The sequence below is a fragment of the Schistocerca cancellata genome, chromosome 3, assembly GCF_023864275.1.
Source record: "Schistocerca cancellata isolate TAMUIC-IGC-003103 chromosome 3, iqSchCanc2.1, whole genome shotgun sequence".
Classification (NCBI taxonomy): Eukaryota; Metazoa; Arthropoda; class Insecta; order Orthoptera; family Acrididae; genus Schistocerca; species Schistocerca cancellata.
Genome location: NC_064628.1, coordinates 251,086,952 through 251,106,956, shown reverse-complemented (window position 1 = coordinate 251,106,956; position 20,005 = coordinate 251,086,952). Strand labels below are relative to the sequence as shown.

The 20,005-nt window shown below is 41.2% G+C and overlaps 1 protein-coding gene across 1 annotated transcript in view; it reads right to left on the bottom strand.

Moving 5' to 3' along the window:
* Positions 1-1,549: 1,549 nt before the first annotated feature.
* The window catches only part of LOC126174892 (uncharacterized), a 93,641-nt gene continuing 75,185 nt past the window's right edge, over positions 1,550-20,005 (bottom strand). Inside the window, exons 5-6 of the mRNA XM_049921315.1 lie at positions 17,550-17,812; positions 1,550-1,832 (exon numbers count right to left, since the gene is read on the bottom strand). Coding sequence (XP_049777272.1) covers positions 1,779-1,832; positions 17,550-17,812 — 317 coding nt within the window. The 3' untranslated portion in view covers positions 1,550-1,778. The remainder of the gene's footprint in view (positions 1,833-17,549; positions 17,813-20,005) is intronic.

The window sequence follows — 20,005 nt, the reverse complement described above, 5'->3', positions numbered from 1 at the left end:
TTATTTCCATTCTGACGATACCATCCACAGTCAATAACTTTGTTGTTGCCCGATAAAGCGAACATATGCTGCGTGAGCAACTTTATTAATCTGATTTCTAACCTACTTTGCAAGTGGTGTTATTGTTAGAAGTTGCACTAAGTCGTCTTTGAACAGTAACATACTGAGTTTCGTGGTATATTGTTTTCCACGAAATATGAGTTAACGGGACTGGATTATATGCAACATCTCTGGATTTGGCGAAGAAAACATTACTATCACTGGGTCGGCATGGTATTATGAGGATCCAAGAACTGCGAGGACAACATCGATTCGACGGTAGCAGTTAATATTCTGGTAATATCGGTTAGTGTTTTTAGGTGGATAGCACCGTGTCATACACATAATACATCTACAAGGCTAACATTTTTTTAAAGGATTTACTATGACGTAATTAAATTTTCCACATACTGTAATGTGAAAGTAAAAAGTAGGTTCTAAAAGACAAGATCGAGATTGAATTACATTTAACAGCAACATGTCATCATCTTTTTGCTGGAGTGCAAAGATACAAGCAAGTGATCCCTCAATAGAACAAAAAACCAGTCCAAGTTGAAAATTTTTGCTTTTTATTCATTGGATGACTAGATTCTGGCCGAGACCCATTTTCAAATCATAATAACAAAGTCGAAAATGGCCCTTTCGAAGATGTTACAAATGTGCAGCGCACATTTACAGTCCATACAGCTATCTGTATGCACTGTAAATGTTCACAGCGCATTTGTGACATCTTCTAACATGCCATTTCTTTGTTATGATGATTTGAAAATGGGTCTCGGTCCTAAAATAGTCATCGAATGAATAAAAAGTGGACTGGTTTTTCGTTTTATTGATTAACAGAAGTTGCTAACCCAAGCTACTCCAGCATGCTGGAAGTTCTCAAGGTACCTCGCAGGAACCTTTGGAAGTCCTCCCTATCGATAAACCAGATCATGCCTGCCACCCTACCATTACACATTCTCGTAAGTATTATTTCAGAGCACTGAAACTTCTGTTATTTACATGTCCTGAGTGTAATCTCAAGTTGTCAGTCTTCATATTTTAATTATTTGTTGTTTTTATTCGTTTGTGCATTTAATGAGAATTGGCTTGTGAATGTTGTAGCTACCGTGAGCCGCCAGTTTGCCGTATGAAGTTACCAAGTGTTCCTGGTGCAATGCGTCTCCAGTCCCGTTGACAGACTCCAGCACATGACTGTAAATTGCGTGCGTTGAAGTTGTTGCTATAAATTGTCTTAAGATTGCGGTTTTGCAGGTGATTATATTCTTGTATTTGTTGTTAAGCCCTACGATAGTTAGATTTCACTCTTTTGTGGAGTACTGGATTCAGTAAATAAAATAATTAACTTTTAGAACAAATATTTTTTTGAGTGGAAACTTCTGCTATAGCTCCTTGCCCTCAATCCTTCAAGATTTTTTTTTTTCAGAAACATTCTTTTCATAGTAGAGAAATATTACAATAGTTGCTGGAAATTAAGGATGCCACTCGCCAACATATTTAAAAGCTGAACAATTTTGGAAATGTCGTATTTATTTAGTATATTGTACATATTCTAAAATAAACAGTAAACAGGTAAATAAATATTCTACAAAATAGAAGAAATAGAAAATTGGTGGTGATTTACAATCCAATTCAGGTATCACAGATATTGAATTCCTGAAATGTGGAAACAGGTAGTCACTTGATACCTATAATTTGGTGTATGTATATGTTGTATTTTGATTATAAAGACGTCATTCTCAGCCCAGGTTGTTGAGGAGCCGATTTACTGAATTCAGTGCAGAAATAGGTATCTGAAAGAGAGAAATGTGATGCTTTAGTATGAATATGCAGCGTTGCACATGAAACAAAATGAAATAAAACAGAGCAAACAGTGGTAGCTTAGGTAATACTGATTCATGCATTACGATGTAAACTTAAAATTCTCTTTCTCTTTACTCTCTCTATTTCTTCCTCTGCATCGTGACTCAAAAATGATGATTTATGACTGCAGTTAAGTAGAAGGACCGTCTACTAATCAAATGTTTCTTACTAGACCAGAGTCTCAAATGTCAAACAGCTATACACAAAATTATGGAGAAAAAATAGTTTTTATGAAGTGTTGTAATTTCTGAGTGCAGTTAAGTGTGATAATTGTATAATAAAAGTTATTGACTTGCTTAACAAAACATAAATATTTATGATATTACCACGATAAACTACTGTTGATATTGGCGTTGTTCAGCGTTTCGTCGTGCAAGGTTAGTATATGATTAACTTATTTAAGTAAAAATTTCATTTTGATGTAAATTGTTGCTAACATTACCTGTCAATATTTTCCAACAATAATAATTAAAATTCAGTCTTGTAAGGTTCAGGTGCTTTAGAATTTGCATAATCGATTATGAATGTATTTATATTTTGCCATGAGGAGTATTGCCATCGCTGCAGACAGGTATAATTCCCACGAATATACATTGAACTGAAGATGAAAATATACCAACTGCCATGTATTGCAGAAAGCACTTTAGCATTTGCTTTTTCTGACTCCAATAATGGCTTCACAATTACAAGCAATGTCAAAAACTTATCGTGGTCGTGTGACAATGAATTGGAATATGCGAAGTGCAAAATACATTTTATTTGCATATCAACATAAATCATGGTAGAAATTTAAACATATTGAATTGACTTAGAAGATGCTTAGTTACTTTTTACTCTACAGTCACATGGAGTGTTTCCTTCTTTAATGAACATGTCTTAGTATGACGCGCATATGAAGACTTCAGCGTTCATTACAATGTCTTCCACATTAGAAGAGTTACAGGGCATTAACATTAACTTTTCATTTAGTGGAGAGCTGAAACACTGACAGTGTCCTTTAGCTCTGTGAAACTGTTTGGTTGTTTTCTTGAAAGACTAGATTGTGAGCAAAATGTGGATCTGGATTGTTGAAGACTATGCAGAAATTGCTCTGGACCAGACACTTACATCTTGATGTTTGCCATGCAAACCCTTATAGGCTTGTATCATACTGTGATAACAAACAGATGATGTAAGTGATATGTATGGTAACAAATAATTAGAAAAGGCATTGAGTCACTAAGAAATAAGACATATCACACGGCTAAATGCCACAACCCAGTGTGAGTAAAACAGAAGCGTGTTGCTTCCATTGACATAATCGGTTGGTGAACGTAAAACTGGAAGTAAGTTTCAGAGGCAAAATTCATCGTCATAATTGGAGCCCAAAATATCGTGGTGTCATCCTGCACCATATACTATGCTTCAAACAACACCTTCTTCACTTGGCCCAAAAGTTGAGGACTCGAAACAACATTCTCCATAAGCCATGCGGAACTAGCTGGTGATCTTCAGCAACCACCCTGCGATCTTCAGCTCTGGGTTTGGTGTACTCAAGTACTGAGTATTTTATTTTATTTATTTATTGTTCCGTGGGACCACATTAAGAAGAAGTCTCCATGGTCATGGAACGAGTCAATACATGAAATTATAACACGATTGTAGAAACAGATAAAATGAAATATAAGAAACATATTCAGGCAACACGTCATTAGTTTAAATAAAGAAAATCAAGAATGTAACACTGGAATTTGCTTAATTTTTTAGCTCTTCCAGGAGCTCCTCGACAGAATAGAAGGAGTGAGCCATGAGGAAACTCTTCAGTTTAGACTTAAAAGCGTTTGGGCTACTGCTAAGATTTTTGAGTTCTTGTGGTAGCTTATTGAAAATGGATGCAGCAGAATACTGCACTCCTTTCTGCACAAGAGTCAAGGAACTGCATTCCACATGCAGATTTGATTTCTGCCTAGTATTAACTGAGTGAAAGCTGCTAACTCTTGGGAATAAGCTAATATTGCTAACAGCAAACGACATTAAAGAAAATATATACTGTGAGGGCAATGTCAGAATTCCCAGACTATTGAATAGGCGTCGACAAGGGGTTCTAGAACTTACACCACACATAGCTCGAACAGCCCGTTTTTGAGTCAAAAATACCCTTTTTGAATCAGAAGAATTACCCCAAAAAATAATACCATACGACATAAGCGTATGAAAATATGCGAATTAGACTACTTTTCGTGTTGAAGTGTCACTTATTTCAGATACTGTTCTAATGGTAAATAAAGCGGCATTTAGTTTCTGAACAAGATCCTGAACATGGGCTTTCCACAACATCTTACTATCTATCTGTACGCCTAGGAATTTGAACTGTTCCGTCTCGCTTATAACTTGCCCATTCTGTCTGATTAAAATATCAGTTCTCGGTGAATTGTGAGTTAGAAACTGTAAAAACTGAGTCTTACTGTGATTTAGCATCAAATTATTTGCCACAAGCCACGAACTTATTTCATGAACTACATTATTTGATAACGTTTCAATATTACACACAAGATCCTTCACTACCAAGCTGGTGTCATCATCAAACAGAAATATTTTTGAATCACCTGTAATACTAGAAGGCATATCATTTATATAAATAAGAAACAGCAGTGGCCCCAGCACCGATCCTTGGGGAACGCCCCATTTAACAGTGCCCCATTGGGACTGAACATCATTACCACTCTCAATATTGCGGAGAATTACCTTCTGCTTTCTGTTCTTAAAGTAAGAGGCGAACCAATTGTAAGCTACTCCCCTTACTCCATAATGTTCCAACTTCTGCAGTAATATTTTGTGGTCAACACAGTCGAAAGCCTTCGTTAAATCAAAGAAAATATCTAACGTTCGCAACCTTTTATTTAATCCGTCCAAAACCTCACAGAGAAAAGAGACTATAGCATTTTCAGTTGTTAAGCCATTTCTAAAACCAAAGTGAACATTTGACAGCAAATTATGTGAATTCAAATGCTGCAGTAACCTTGTATATACAACCCTCTCGATAACTTTAGCAAACACCGATGGCATAGAAATAGGTCTATAATTATCAACATTATCCCTGTCTCCGTTTTTATAAAGTGGCTTCACTACTGAGTATTTTAATCGGTCAGGAAACCGACCACTCCTAAAGGAAAAGTTACAGATATGGCTAAGTACTGGGCTAACATACATGGAACAATACTTCAATATTCTGCTAGATACCCCGTCATATCCATGAGAGTTCTTGGTCTTTAGTGATTTAATTATTAACTCAATCTCCCTCTTGTCAGTATCATGGAGGAGCATTTCAGGTAACAGTCTCGGAACACTTTTTTCTACGAGCGCTATATGATTCCCTGTTGGGACTAGATTTCTATTTAGTTCACCTGCAATATTCAGAAAGTGATTATTAAATACTGTACATATATGCGACTTATCAGTAACACGGACATTCCAACTACGCACTGATTGTATATCCTCGACCTGTCTCTGCAGACCAGCCACTTCCTTTATGACTGACCATATGGTTTTAATTTTATCCTGAGACTTAGCTATTCTATCTTCATACCACATACTTTTTGACTTCCTAATAACTTTTTTAAGCACCTTACAATACTGTTTGTAATGGGCTACTGCATTTAGATTGTGACTGTTTCTAACGTTTTGATATAATTGCCACTTTGTTCTACAAGATATTCTTATACCTTTAGTCAGCCACCCAGGCTGGCTGTTTGTGCTAGTACCCTGTTTTGAACGTTCTAACGGAAAGCAACTTTCAAAGAGCACGAGAAAAGTCTTGAGGGAAGCATTATATTTATCGTCTACTGTTGTTGTTGTTGTTGTTGTTATGGTCTTCAGTCCTGAGACTGGTTTGATGCAGCTCTCCATGCTACTCTATCCTGTGCAAGCTTCTTCATCTCCCAGTACCTACTGCAACCTACATCCTTCAGAATCTGCTTAGTGTATTCATCTCTTGGTCTCCCCCTACGATTTTTACCCTCCACGCTGCCCTCCAATACTAAATTGGTGATCCCTTGATGCCTCAGAACATGCCCTACCAACCGATCCCTTCTTCTGGTCAAGTTGTGCCACAAACTTCTCTTCTCCCCAATCCCATTCAATACTTCCTCATTAGTTATGTGATCTACCCATCTAATTTTCAGCATTCTTCTGTAGCACCACATTTCGAAAGCTTCTATTCTCTTCTTGTCCAAACTATTTACCGTCCATGTTTCACTTCCATACATGGCTACACTCCATACAAATACTTTCAGAAATGACTTCCTGACACTTAAATCTATACTCGATGTTAACAAATTTCTCTTCTTCAGAAACGCTTTCCTTGCCATTGCCAGTCTACATTTTATATCCTCTCTACTTCGACCATCATCAGTTATTTTGCTCCCCAAATAGCAAAACTCCTTTACTACTTTAAGTGTCTCATTTCCTAATCTAATACTCTCAACATCACCCGACTTAATTCGACTACATTCCATTATCCTCGTTTTGATTTTGTTGATGTTCATCTTATATCCTCCCTTCAAGACACCATCCATTCCATTCAACTGCTCTTCCAAGTCCTTTGCTGTCTCTGACAGAATTACAATGTCATCGGCGAACCTCAACGTTTTTATTTCTTTTCCATGGATTTTAATACCTACTCCGAATTTTTCTTTTGTTTCCTTTACTGCTTGCTCAATATACAGATTGAATAACATCGGGGAGAGGCTACAACCCTGTCTTACTCCCTTCTTAACCACTGCTTCCCTTTCATGTCCCTCGACTCTTATAACTGCCATCTGGTTTCTGTACAAATTGTAAATAGCCTTTCGCTCCCTGTATTTTACCCCTGCCACCTTTAGAATTTGAAAGAGTGTATTCCAGTCAACATTGTCAAAAGCTTTCTCTAAGTCTACAAATGCTAGAAACGTAGGTTTGCCTTTCCTTAATCTTTCTTCTAAGATAAGTCGTAAGGTCAGTATTGCCTCACGTGTTCCAACATTTCTACGGAATCCAAACTGATCTTCCCCGAGGTCGGCTTCTACCAGTTTTTCCATTCGTCTGTAAAGAATTCGTGTTAGTATTTTGCAGCTGTGGCTTATTAAACTGATTGTTCGGTAATTTTCACATCTGTCAACACCTGCTTTCTTTGGGATTGGAATTATTATATTCTTCTTGAAGTCTGAGGGTATTTCGACCTGTTTCATACATCTTGCTCACCAGATGGTAGAGTTTTGTCAGGACTGGCTCTCCCAAGGCCGTCAGTAGTTCCAATGGAATGTTGTCTACTCCGGGGGCCTTGTTTTGACTCAGGTCTTTCAGTGCTCTGTCAAACTCTTCACGCAGTATCGTATCTCCCATTTCATCTTCATCTACATCCTCTTCCATTTCCATAATATTGTCCTCAAGTTCATCGCCCTTGTATAGACCCTCTATATACTCCTTCCACCTTTCTGCTTTCCCTTCTTTGCTTAGAACTGGGTTTCCATCTGAGCTCTTGATGTTCATACAAGTGGTTCTCTTATCTCCAAAGGTCTCTTTAATTTTCCTGTAGGCAGTATCTATCTTACCCCTAGTGAGATAAGCCTCTACATCCTTACATTTGTCCTCTAGCCATCGCTGCTTAGCCATTTTGCACTTCATGTCGATCTCATTTTTGAGACGTTTGTATTCCTTTTTGCCTGCTTCACTTACTGCATTTTTATATTTTCTCCTTTCATCAATTAAATTCAATATTTCTTCTGTTACCCAAGGATTTCTACTAGCCCTCGTCTTTTTACCCACTTGATCCTCTGCTGCCTTCACTACTTCATCCCTCAAAGCTACCCATTCTTCTTCTACTGTATTTCTTCCCCCCATTCCTGTCAATTGTTCCCTTATGCTCTCCCTGAAACTCTGTACAACCTCCGGTTCTTTCAGTTTATCCAGGTCCCATCTCCTTAAATTCCCACCTTTTTGCAGTTTCTTCAGTTTTAATCTACAGGTCATAACCAATAGACTGTTGTCAGAGTCCACATCTGCCCCTGGAAATGTCTTACAATTTAAAACCTGGTTCCTAAATCTCTGTCTTACCATTATATAATCTATCTGATACCTTTTAGTATCTCCAGGGTTCTTCCATGTATACAACCTTCTATCATGATTCTTAAACCAAGTGTTAGCTATGATTAAGTTGTGCTCTGTGCAAAATTCTACCAGGCGGCTCCCTCTTTCATTTCTTAGCCCCAATCCATATTCACCTACTACGTTTCCTTCTCTCCCTTTTCCTACACTCGAATTCCAGTCACCCATGACTATTAAATTTTCGCCTCCCTTCACTATCTGAATAATTTCTTTTATTTCATCATACATTTCTTCAATTTCTTCGTCATCTGCAGAGCTAGTTGGCATATAAACTTGTACTACTGTAGTAGGTGTGGGCTTCGTATCTATCTTGGCCACAATAATGCGTTCACTATGCTGTTTGTAGTAGCTTACCCGCACTCCTATTTTCCTATTTATTATTAAACCTACTCCTGCATTACCCCTATTTGACTTTGTGTTTATAACCCTGTAGTCACCTGACCAGAAGTCTTGTTCCTCCTGCCACCGAACTTCACTAATTCCCACTATATCTAACTTTAACCTATCCATTTCCCTTTTTAAATTTTCTAACCTACCTGCCCGATTAAGGGATCTGACATTCCACGCTCCGATCCGTAGAACGCCAGTTTTCTTTCTCCTGATAACGACATCCTCTTGAGTAGTCCCCGCCCGGAGATCCGAATGGGGGACTATTTTACCTCTGGAATATTTTACCCAAGAGGACGCCATCATCATTTAATCATACAGTAAAGCTGCATGCCCTCGGGAAAAATTACGGCCGTAGTTTCCCCTTGCTTTCAGCCGTTCGCAGTACCAGCACAGCAAGGCCGTTTTGGTTATTGTTACAAGGCCAGATCAGTCAATCATCCAGACTGTTGCCCTTGCAACTACTGAAAAGGCTGCTGCCCCTCTTCAGGAACCACACGTTTGTCTGGCCTCTCAACAAATACCCCTCCGTTGTGGTTGTACCTACGGTACGGCTATCTGTATCGCTGAGGCACGCAAGCCTCCCCACCAACGGCAAGGTCCATGGTTCATGGTTCATGGTATCAGCACTATAAACATCTTGCCACTCTTGTTCCTTGATAAGGTTTACAAAAGTCGCTACAGCAACTGGATCAGCTTTCCTAAAACGTTGGTAACTATATTTAACCTGCGTTGCAGCACAAAAATCTTTTAGACTTAAAATTTGTGCATCATGATCTGAAAGGCCATTCACAATTCTGCTAACAGAATGCCCTTCTAGTAATGGCGAATGAACAAAAATATTGTCTATGGTTGTTCTACTGTTCCCTTGCACTCTCGTTGGAAAGAATACGGTTTGCATAAGATTATATGAATTAAGGAGGTCTACCAGCATCCTTTTCCTTGCACAATCACTTATACAATTTATATTGAAGTCACCACATATAACTAACTTTTTGTATTTCCTATAAAGTGAACCAAGAACCTACTCTAGCTTTAGCAAAAACGTTGTGAAATCGGAGTCTGGGGATCTATAAATAACAACAGTAAGAAGTTTAGCTCCACTAAATTTAACCACACCTGCACAACATTGAAACACCTTTTCAGTGCAGTACTTTGAAACATCAATTGACTCAAATGGGATACCGTTTTTCACATACATGGCTACTCCCCCACACCGCAAAGAGCTCCTAGAAAAGCTGCCAGCCAACCTGTATCCTGGTAAAGGAAGCCTCTGAATTATCTCCTTATTTAAGAAGTGTTCAGATATACCAATAATTTCAGAGTCAACATCTATAAGTAATTCAATAACTTTATCTCTAATGCCTTGTATGTTTTGATGAAATATACTAATTCCCTCATAAATCGGATACCTAAGCTATGTCGAAAGTGGTTTCTTTGTTAGAGAGACTTCCCTTAAAAAAATAGTTGAAATGGCTCTGAGCACTATGGGACTCAACATCTTAGGTCATAAGTCCCCTAGAACTTAGAACTACTTAAACCTAACTAACCTAAGGACATCACCCACACCCATGCCCGAGGCAGGATTCGAACCTGCGACCGTAGCAGTCCTGCGGTTCCGGACTGCAGCGCCAGAACCGCTAGACCACCGCGGCCGGCCGAGACTTCCCTTAAGCAGGAATACCTGTCAGCTGACTTCAATCTAAAAAAGGTACAGCTCTAACACCCACAACTACCGGAATTTTCCCATGAGTGATCCCACCACCCCCACCTATGCTGTCACCTATAAGCTTTGCCAACCTCCCCTTTCCATACCTGTTGAGGTGCAGGACATGTCGAGTGAAACCCGTCCTGCTGATAGACTCCACCGACACCACTGAATTGTGACTCATGCCTTCTGTCATTAGCGCACCCCCAAGTCTCATGTTATTACGCCTGACGGCTGTATTAATATGAGGCCGATCGTGACGCTGAAACAGTTCCACGAAATGCACATTCGTGTTGCCAGTCTGAGTGGCTATCTTTCCCAGGTCACCATCTATGTCATACTCCCCATCCCTATCAATACTATTACCAGCCCCACCCACAATCACTACCTGATCCTCTTTTGTAAAATCCCTACATAACCCCCCCCCCCCCTATGTTAAAAGTCACCTGAGCCAATCCTGCATTAGGCTTCACAATGCTGGTGACCTGGTACTCACTCCCCAAAACTTCCTGCAACTGCTGGCCTACACCTCTACCATGAGAACTACCTAACAGCAGAACCTTCTTCTTTCTCTTAGACTTTGCAACTGTCCTAGCCACCGTAACTGCTGAGGTCTGCTGCATACTTCCTACATCTACAGCTACTAGAGATTGCTCTCCACTAGACACTGACAGTTGGTCAAATCTATTACAAACACCAATAGTAAAACTATCTGAAAATCTCCTTCTCCTAGCAGATCTCTTGCCAACAGCCAGCTCCCATTCCCCAACCCCCTTCTCCCTCCTCATCCTATCTAGCACCTCCTGTGCGTTTTTCAACTGCACCTGAAGGGCACAGATCTTACGCTCCTGCTCCTCTGTCAACTTACTCTTGCTACATAACCTGCAGTTCCAGGAGAGGATCTCACCAGAATGCCCACTGGCTTCCCCACTGCATTCCCCCCAGTGAAAATACTTCGAACAAGTCTCACACCGCAATCCACTACTCACGAACCTACGGCAAAGCCCACACTTCTCACTCATGGTAAAATTTTACAGTTATTGAAACAAGAAAACAACTTTATCTAAGTTCCGCTACTACAATAAGAAGATGTTAAAAACTGATTACAATAATCACAAACTTGCTCCACAAGGAAAGTAACTACTATTATTGACAGTATTAATCAACAACAAATGAGAATATAACAGATACTAACACAGAAAGAAAATCAAACGTCTAATGACAGTAACGAAACTGAAAGCAGTTCGCAAAAATTTCTTCTGAAGTTATTTCACCGGAAAACACCAAGAACACCGGCTGAAGGCTAGTAAAGTTCCTAAATAAACTACTATACACAAACAATTAATTAGTACTCTGCTTTCGATGCGCCGCTACAGCTGCAACTGGTCAGCGCGGAATGGAAACACGAGTAGAGGTTAAGTTGCTCGATACGAAACACTCACAAATACCAGGTAACAACACAAGAAAGGCAAAGGTGAATGAAGAAACCACTAATAAGTCACTTATATAGTAAATATTAACACAAAAACCGTTAAAATATATATCTGCAACCTAAAAATAGATGAAAACTTAAAGAGCGATCTCACACGCAGTCACGCGCGTACATATATATATTTAAGTATTGTGCATGTGTTTGGATTAACAGTCATCATACGAGGCTTGTTGACACCCAGGTGAATACGACAATGCGCATAATATCTGGCGCAATCAGATCTACTCCATTTTATTGGCTTCCACTGTTAACTGGTATAATGTCTGCTGATCTTCGCAGATGTGCTGCCCTTATGAGGGAATTCCACAAGATCTCAAGGAATTTTAATCTACCTGTGCATAGCGACCTGCCACTTTTAAATCGTAAGAGACTGAGGTCACATCATCCAACTCTGTGCGATGCTCCTGACATGGTTTCTAAGGATTTCAAACCCCTTGAATAATGGAAAGGTCGGTGGGAAGCAGTGACTGATGAGCCCCTGCACAACATCTTCTTAGGTGCTAAACTTCCAAGTGGATTCGACCTACCACGTATAACGGATCTTTTACGTTGGGATAAATTTATTTTATTTTTTGTTAGATGTTTTCGTTAAATACACTCCTGGAAATGGAAAAAAGAACACATTGACACCGGTGTGTCAGACCCACCATACTTGCTCCGGACACTGCGAGAGGGCTGTACAAGCAATGATCACACCACGGCACAGCGGACACACCAGGAACCGCGGTGTTGGCCGTCGAATGGCGCTAGCTGCGCAGCATTTGTGCACCGCCGCCGTCAGTGTCAGCCAGTTTGCCGTGGCATACGGAGCTCCATCGCAGTCTTTAACACTGGTAGCATGCCGCGACAGCGTGGACGTGAACCGTATGTGCAGTTGACGGACTTTGAGCGAGGGCGTATAGTGGGCATGAGGGAGGCCGGGTGGACGTACCGCCGAATTGCTCAACACGTGGGGCGTGAGGTCTCCACAGTACATCGATGTTGTCGCCAGTGGTCGGCGGAAGGTGCACGTGCCCGTCGACCTGGGACCGGACCGCAGCGACGCACGGATGCACGCCAAGACCGTAGGATCCTACGCAGTGCCGTAGGGGACCGCACCGCCACTTCCCAGCAAATTAGGGACACTGTTGCTCCTGGGGTATCGGCGAGGACCATTCGCAACCGTCTCCATGAAGCTGGGCTACGGTCCCGCACACCGTTAGGCCGTCTTCCGCTCACGCCCCAACATCGTGCAGCCCGCCTCCAGTGGTGTCGCGACAGGCGTGAATGGAGGGACGAATGGAGACGTGTCGTCTTCAGCGATGAGAGTCGCTTCTGCCTTGGTGCCAATGATGGTCGTATGCGTGTTTGGCGCCGTGCAGGTGAGCGCCACAATCAGGACTGCATACGACCGAGGCACACAGGGCCAACACCCGGCATCATGGTGTGGGGAGCGATCTCCTACACTGGCCGTACACCACTGGTGATCGTCGAGGGGACACTGAATGTGATCGTCGAGGGGACACTGAATAGTGCACGGTACATCGAAACCGTCATCGAACCCATCGTTCTACCATTCCTAGACCGGCAAGGGAGCTTGCTGTTCCAACAGGACAATGCACGTCCGCATGTATCCCGTGCCACCCAACGTGCTCTAGAAGGTGTAAGTCAACTACCCTGGCCAGCAAGATCTCCGGATCTGTCCCCCATTGAGCATGTTTGGGACTGGATGAAGCGTCGTCTCACGCGGTCTGCACGTCCAGCACGAACGCTGGTCCAACTGAGGCGCCAGGTGGAAATGGCATGGCAAGCCGTTCCACAGGACTACATCCAGCATCTCTACGATCGTCTCCATGGGAGAATAGCAGCCTGCATTGCTGCGAAAGGTGGATATACACTGTACTAGTGCCGACATTGTGCATGCTCTGTTGCCTGTGTCTATGTGCCTGTGGTTCTGTCAGTGTGATCATGTGATGTATCTGACCCCAGGAATGTGTCAATAAAGTTTCCCCTTCCTGGGACAATGAATTCACGGTGTTCTTATTTCAATTTCCAGGAGTGTATATATATATTGTGAAAAGCAATGGTCCCATAACACTGGCACGCCAGAGGTTACTTATACGTCTGTAGACGTCTCTCCATTGAGAACAACATCCTGTGTTCTGTTTGCTAAAAACTCTTCAATTCAGCTGTTAAACAAAGGAACGGTTAGTCTCTGTACGAGTAATAAAATTAAATCTAAAAACATAATTAATAACGGCTAACTCCTCTTTAACAAACTGTATTGCGTGTCGTCATCGGGCAATAACTGCTCAACCCTGGAGACTTGTGTGGGTAAATTAGAAGTCGGGCATATAAAACTAACTTAAAAATCCATTCAAGCTACAGTGGAGTCGGCACAACACGACGTGGACAGTTATACACGCAAGACCTGGACTGCCATCAACAGAATCCGTACCAGCCATGGTCGATGAAGGGATGCTGTCTTTAAATGGAAGAAGCTGCCTAATCCAGCCTGTGACTGTGGGGCTCCATACCAGACTGTTCACCACATTGTCAGTGAATGCAGGATTCGAGCCTATCACGGTGCTGAAGAAGACTTCCTGCTAGCAACTCCAGATGCAGTGTGCTGGATTGAAGGACTGAATATTCAGTTTTAAAGCCCAACTTAAGTTTGGGTGTAAATATGTATATATGTTTACGTAATTGAATTTTATGAAATGTCTGTGTTAGCCATATGCTAAATAAATAAATAAATCAGTGACTTTGTAACACTTATGTTATACTTGTGTTTGCTACATGTAGCTTCTATGTTTTCCTACGTGTAATGTAATATCTGTGTTACTATGTTCTTTGGTTCAACATGTCTGTAAATAATTCTTCTTATTTTCTGCAAAGTTATTTGGCAATAATTTATTAGTAATTGTACATTTTGTATCTATGTAATAAAAATATATCAAAGTATTGTGTGTAAAATTGGTTCATTCATGTGGCACGTAGGTTTATATAGATGTATAACCTGAATGGAAGTCCCTCCACCAGGGAAAACTGTAAGCGGGAATCTTAGAAGGTGGTCTGCCGCGAAGTACCGCAAGAAGTGTTTGTGACATACACAGTCGGCGGTCAGCATTCATCCATTTAACACCTGGTTTGCTAAATCAAGCAAGAATAACCGCAAGATTAAATTAATTATCCCTCTGATGGGGATATATATTGTCTGTTAAGTCTTGAAATTTGTTGGATTGCTCTGAATTAATATACTTCATAAGAATTACTGGAAACAAAAAGTCGTAATTAGATTGTTTGATTTTCATTCTTAATAGAATCTTTGCGTAGTGCTAAAGGTAACAGGCAGCTGTTGTGATTATAAGCAGGAGTTATAGGCCATTACAGTTTAAATTTTTTCGCGGTTATTATTTAATTAATAGGTTTTAATAGTGCTTTCCTTAACATTATTGTGTTTATGTGTGTATCCTCATTGTGTTTGTTTTAAGTGGTTGTCCTAAACCCAGTCAGTAGGTAGAGCAGTCTCTGAATCACTTCCCCTCCCCCGACACCCTGATCCGGTAGTTCAGTAATTCTCACAGCGAACGTGTTTATGCAGTGCAACAACCATTCTAGAGATATTTCAGTTCTTGTAAATCTAACTCGCTACAACTTATTGAAAATGTATCAGATTAAGATTCTCCTTATGCTCTACATAATGCTCCATCTGAAAACAAATAATAACCATGTTGGTTAGCAATACAGTTCGACAAATATTTCTACTATACTGTGTTTCAATAGTAAAGTATTAAATTCACCGCACATCAAGATTAGCTTGCGCCCTCCTTACAAAGTGTTAGTGTGTAATGAACACTGTCTTTTTTGCTTTAGTACAGACGGTGCACGTTGGTGGCAGATACTTCGTTGCTAAAACATTTTAAACTTTCATGTGTGTTGCTCATGGTTAGCTGCCTGTCACAATTCTTGCTAGATTATACTGTTAGTTTCAAGTTCAATTTACAAATCAGATTTAAGACCCATGTAAAGCTACAACAGTAGTCAGTTTTCTTCATTAACAGTGTATTTACTTGGACTCACATTGCCTAATTACCCTCTTTTATTTAGGAGACATCAGTTTCACTTTACAACCACAATAGCATTGGCTCCATTCCAGATAAATTACACTACTGGCCATTAAAATTGCTGCACCATGAAGATGACGTGCTACAGACGCGAAATTTAACCAAAAGGAAGAAGTTGCTGTGATATGCAAATAATTAGCTTTTCAGAGCATTCACACAAGGTTGGCGCCGGTGGCGACACCTACAACGCTCTGACATGAGGAAAGTTTCCAACCGATTTCTCATACACAAACAGCAGCTGACCGGCGTTGCATGGTGAAACGTTGTTTTGATGCCTCATGTAAGGAGGAGAAACGCGTACCATCACGTTTCCGAGTTTGATAAACGTCGGATTGTAGCCTATCACGATTGCGGTTTATCGTATCGCGATATTGCTGCTCGCGTTGGTCGAGATTCAGTGACTGTAGCATAATATGGAATCGGTGGATTCAAAAAAATGTTCAAATGTGTGTGAATTCTTATGGGACTTAACTGCTAAGGTCATCAGACCCTAAGCGTACACACTACTTAATCTAAATTATCCTAAGGACATACACACACACCCATGCCAGAGGGATGGCTCGAAGCTCCGCCGGGACCAGCCGCACAGTCCATGACTGCAGCGCCCTAGACAGCTCGGCTAACCCAGCGCGAATCGGTGGGTTCAGGAGGGTAATACGGAACGCCGTGCTGGATCCCAAGGGACTCGTATCACTAGCAGTCGAGATGACAGGCATCTTATCCGCATGGATGTAACGCATCGTGCAGCCACGTCACGATCCCTGAGTCAACAGATGGGGACGTTTGCAAGACAACAACTATCTGGATGAACAGTTCGACAACGTTTGCAGCAGCATGGACTCTCAGCTCGGAGACCATTGCTGCGGTTACCCTTGACGCTGCATCACAGACAGGAGCGCCTGGGATGTTGTACTCAACGGCGAACCTTGGTGCACGAATGGCAAAATGTCATTTTTTCGGATGAATCCAGGTTCTGTTTACAGCATCATGATGGTCGCATCCGTGTTTGGCAACATCGCGATGAACGCACATTGGAAGAGTGTATTCGTCATCGCCATACTGGCGTATCACCTGGCGTGATGGTATGGGGTGCCATTGGTTACACGTCTCGGTCACCTCTTGTTCGCATTGACGGCACTTTGAACAGTGGACGTTACATTACAGATGTGTCACGACCCGTGGCTCTAGCATTCATTCGATCCGTGAGAAACGCTACATTCCAGCAGGATAATGCACGACCGCATGTTGCAGGTCCTCTACGGGCGTTTCTGGATACAGAAAATGTTCGAGTGCTGCCCTGGTCAGCAGGTTGTCCAGATCTCTCAGCAATTGAAAACGTCTGGTCAATGGTGGCAGAGCAACTGGCTCGTCACAATACGCCAGTCATTACTCTTGATGAACTGTGGTATCGTGCTGGGCAGCTGTACCTGTTCTGATTGACTCAATGCCCAAACATATCAAGGCCGTTATTACGGCCAGATGTGGTTGTTCTGGGTACTGATTTCTCAGAATCTGTGCATCCAAATAGCGTGAAAATATAATCAGTTGCCAGTTCTAGTATAATATATGTGTCCAATGAATGCCCGTTTATCATCTGCATTTCTTCTTGGTGTAGCAATTTTAATGGCCAGTGGTGAAACTATTGCTTACTATCAATAAGTAATCTATATTAGGCAGAGTTATAACTTTGCCTGAAAAGTCCCTGACAGCATAAACCATCAGTTTAAGATGTGAGACTGTTTGAATCTTCTGTGATATTCCAAGGTAAATGTGTTTCCCCTATTTCTCGTTACAAGGCTGGAAGGAGGGAACTAGCAGAGACTGTGGCACTCACGTTGAAGATGGCGTCGTAGTTGACGGGGTGGCCGCCTGCGGAGCCCCCTGCTGAGACCGAGGCGCCAGCGCTGGACGCGGCGCCCGACCGCGAGCCAACGGCCCCCTGATGGCTGGCGCTGTTGGAGCTGCCCTGGCTGTATGTGTACGTCTTCTTGGGGTAGTGCCGTCCCGCGCCGCCGTAGTTGCCGTAGCGTCCGTAGTTGCCGTAGCCTCCGTAATTGCCGTAGCCTCCGTATTTCACCACCGTCACCCCTCCAGAGGCTGCACAGTCCAACACAACGAAAAAAATTTTCAGCTGAGCGACTCGGTGGCAATACCATTGTGACAAAATAATAAATATCTAGGACAAATAGAGGTGTAGGGTCGGGAGAGAGAGAACAGTGGCGGAGTGGGGATAGAGTTGAAGTGAGGATGAGGGAGGAGGTTGAGATAAACGTGCGTACCAATGATGAAAAAATGAGGGAGCGGGTGGGGAGGGCTAGCTGGTAGCAGATGGGAAAGGAGGGTTAAATTTCGGGGTTTTTCAAAAGATAACAAAGTAGCCTTGAGGCTAGCGCATTGCCAGTTTCACTTATCATACAATTAAATACATCCAAAGAAAATTACCAGTTATTGATAGTATGCAAAAACGCTGTATAAGATGTCGTGCCCACTTGAAACTTCGCTTTTCTCAGCCACGCTCTCTATTGGAGTGCCACAATGCAATTAATAGTATAACAAATGTACTGACAGTACGCTATTCTCGAGGTTACTTCGTTAACATTGAAAATCCTTATATTTCTCCCCATCCTTCCGACATCCGCTTATTATGAGCCACTATTCCCCCCTCCAATACACCCATACATTTTTGAATGTTCGGTTTTTATCCTTCTCTTTTCTTCACTTAACATGCATCTGTACAATATAGCATTCCTGAATACATACAGTGATAGGTGCAAACCAGTTAAGATACATAATAGATACATAATACAATGCATAGATATTTCATGATTTCATGTTATTGAAATATGTGCATGATAGTGTCCATGATGAACGATAAATAGTAGCGACTCTCCACAGTTAGACTGAATATCCGTATTTCACAGTAATGTCACTAATTTTGTATTCATAATAGCAAAGTTTATGCATGTATCTCTGAAGAACTTTGCAATTACATCTATTGGTAAATGATCAATGTAAGGTGATGACCACATAGTTTTAGGTAGTTGATTGTGTCACACGTTCTTTTAACAGTTTGAACTGTGGAGTCAGTTACATGCTGTGTATTTCCCATCTGAATTTTGTTTTTATAAGCAATGAGATGAATACACTAAGCAGATTCAGAAGGATGTAGGTTGCAGTAGGTACTGGGAAATGAAAAAGTTTGCACAGGATAGAGTAGCAGTCTCAGGACTGAAGACCACAACAACAACAAGAAACAGTGACATCTCTTCCTATGGGCTGGAGATCCACCTAAGGTCACATTGCATTTAATTGTAAGACAAATGTAACTGACAATGCACTAACCTCATGGGTACTATGTTATTTTTTGAAAAGCAATGTAATTACCCCTTCTTTCCCGCCACCTTGCCTCTTAGGACTCCCTTCTTTCTCCTTCATTCTTTTTCGTCATTGTTACCCACGTTTATCTCAACATTTCGCATACGTCGTACTCAGCCCCACCCCCACGACAGGTCTGTTCTCTCTCCCCACTCCACACCCACCCCCATCTTCGTCCCCAGTTTTAACGATCTATTCTTATGTTCCTTCCCTTCATTCCATGTACACATGAAAAATAGCATATATGAAAACATACGCAGTGATTAATGCACACCTATTGGGATAAATGTAACTTTTATCGTTAACTAATGAATTTTATATACTCAAAGTGGGTTCATAATGTTGTCCATCATAAACTGCATATAGCAGTCAATATTTACAATGAGGCTACGGTCGTATACAGTTTATAAGTAAATCAGTAACTCTGTACCTGCACTACGATGTTTTACCCATGTCCTTCCAATGAAGGACTGTGCTTTCACATCGATCTCTTAAAGAACAATATGAAGTAATTTTACTCATTTCATCACTACACTTCTTGCATTTGCAGCCTGTCAGAGGCTTTTGCAAGTAAATTTAAATGAGAGATGTATAATGAGTTTCGTATTTACTGTGTACGTAAATGGTGAGTTTTGTCACAAGCTATCTCATCTATCGGTTTGTGATCTAACTCTAGTTATTACTTTTTCTCTAAATGCAACACCCTCTATTGGTTTGTGTTTTAACTCCACTTACTTCTGTTAGAATACAATTACTTGTAGGACAAATGTAATAGACAATTTGTTAGTTTTAAGATTACTTCTTAACTTTTTAAAATTTTAAAAAAAATAATATACACAATCGTGTAGGTAATCGGCAAACGTATCACTGCATCAGTGCCCTCCTGCCTCCGACTTTAATTAAGATCACGCAGCG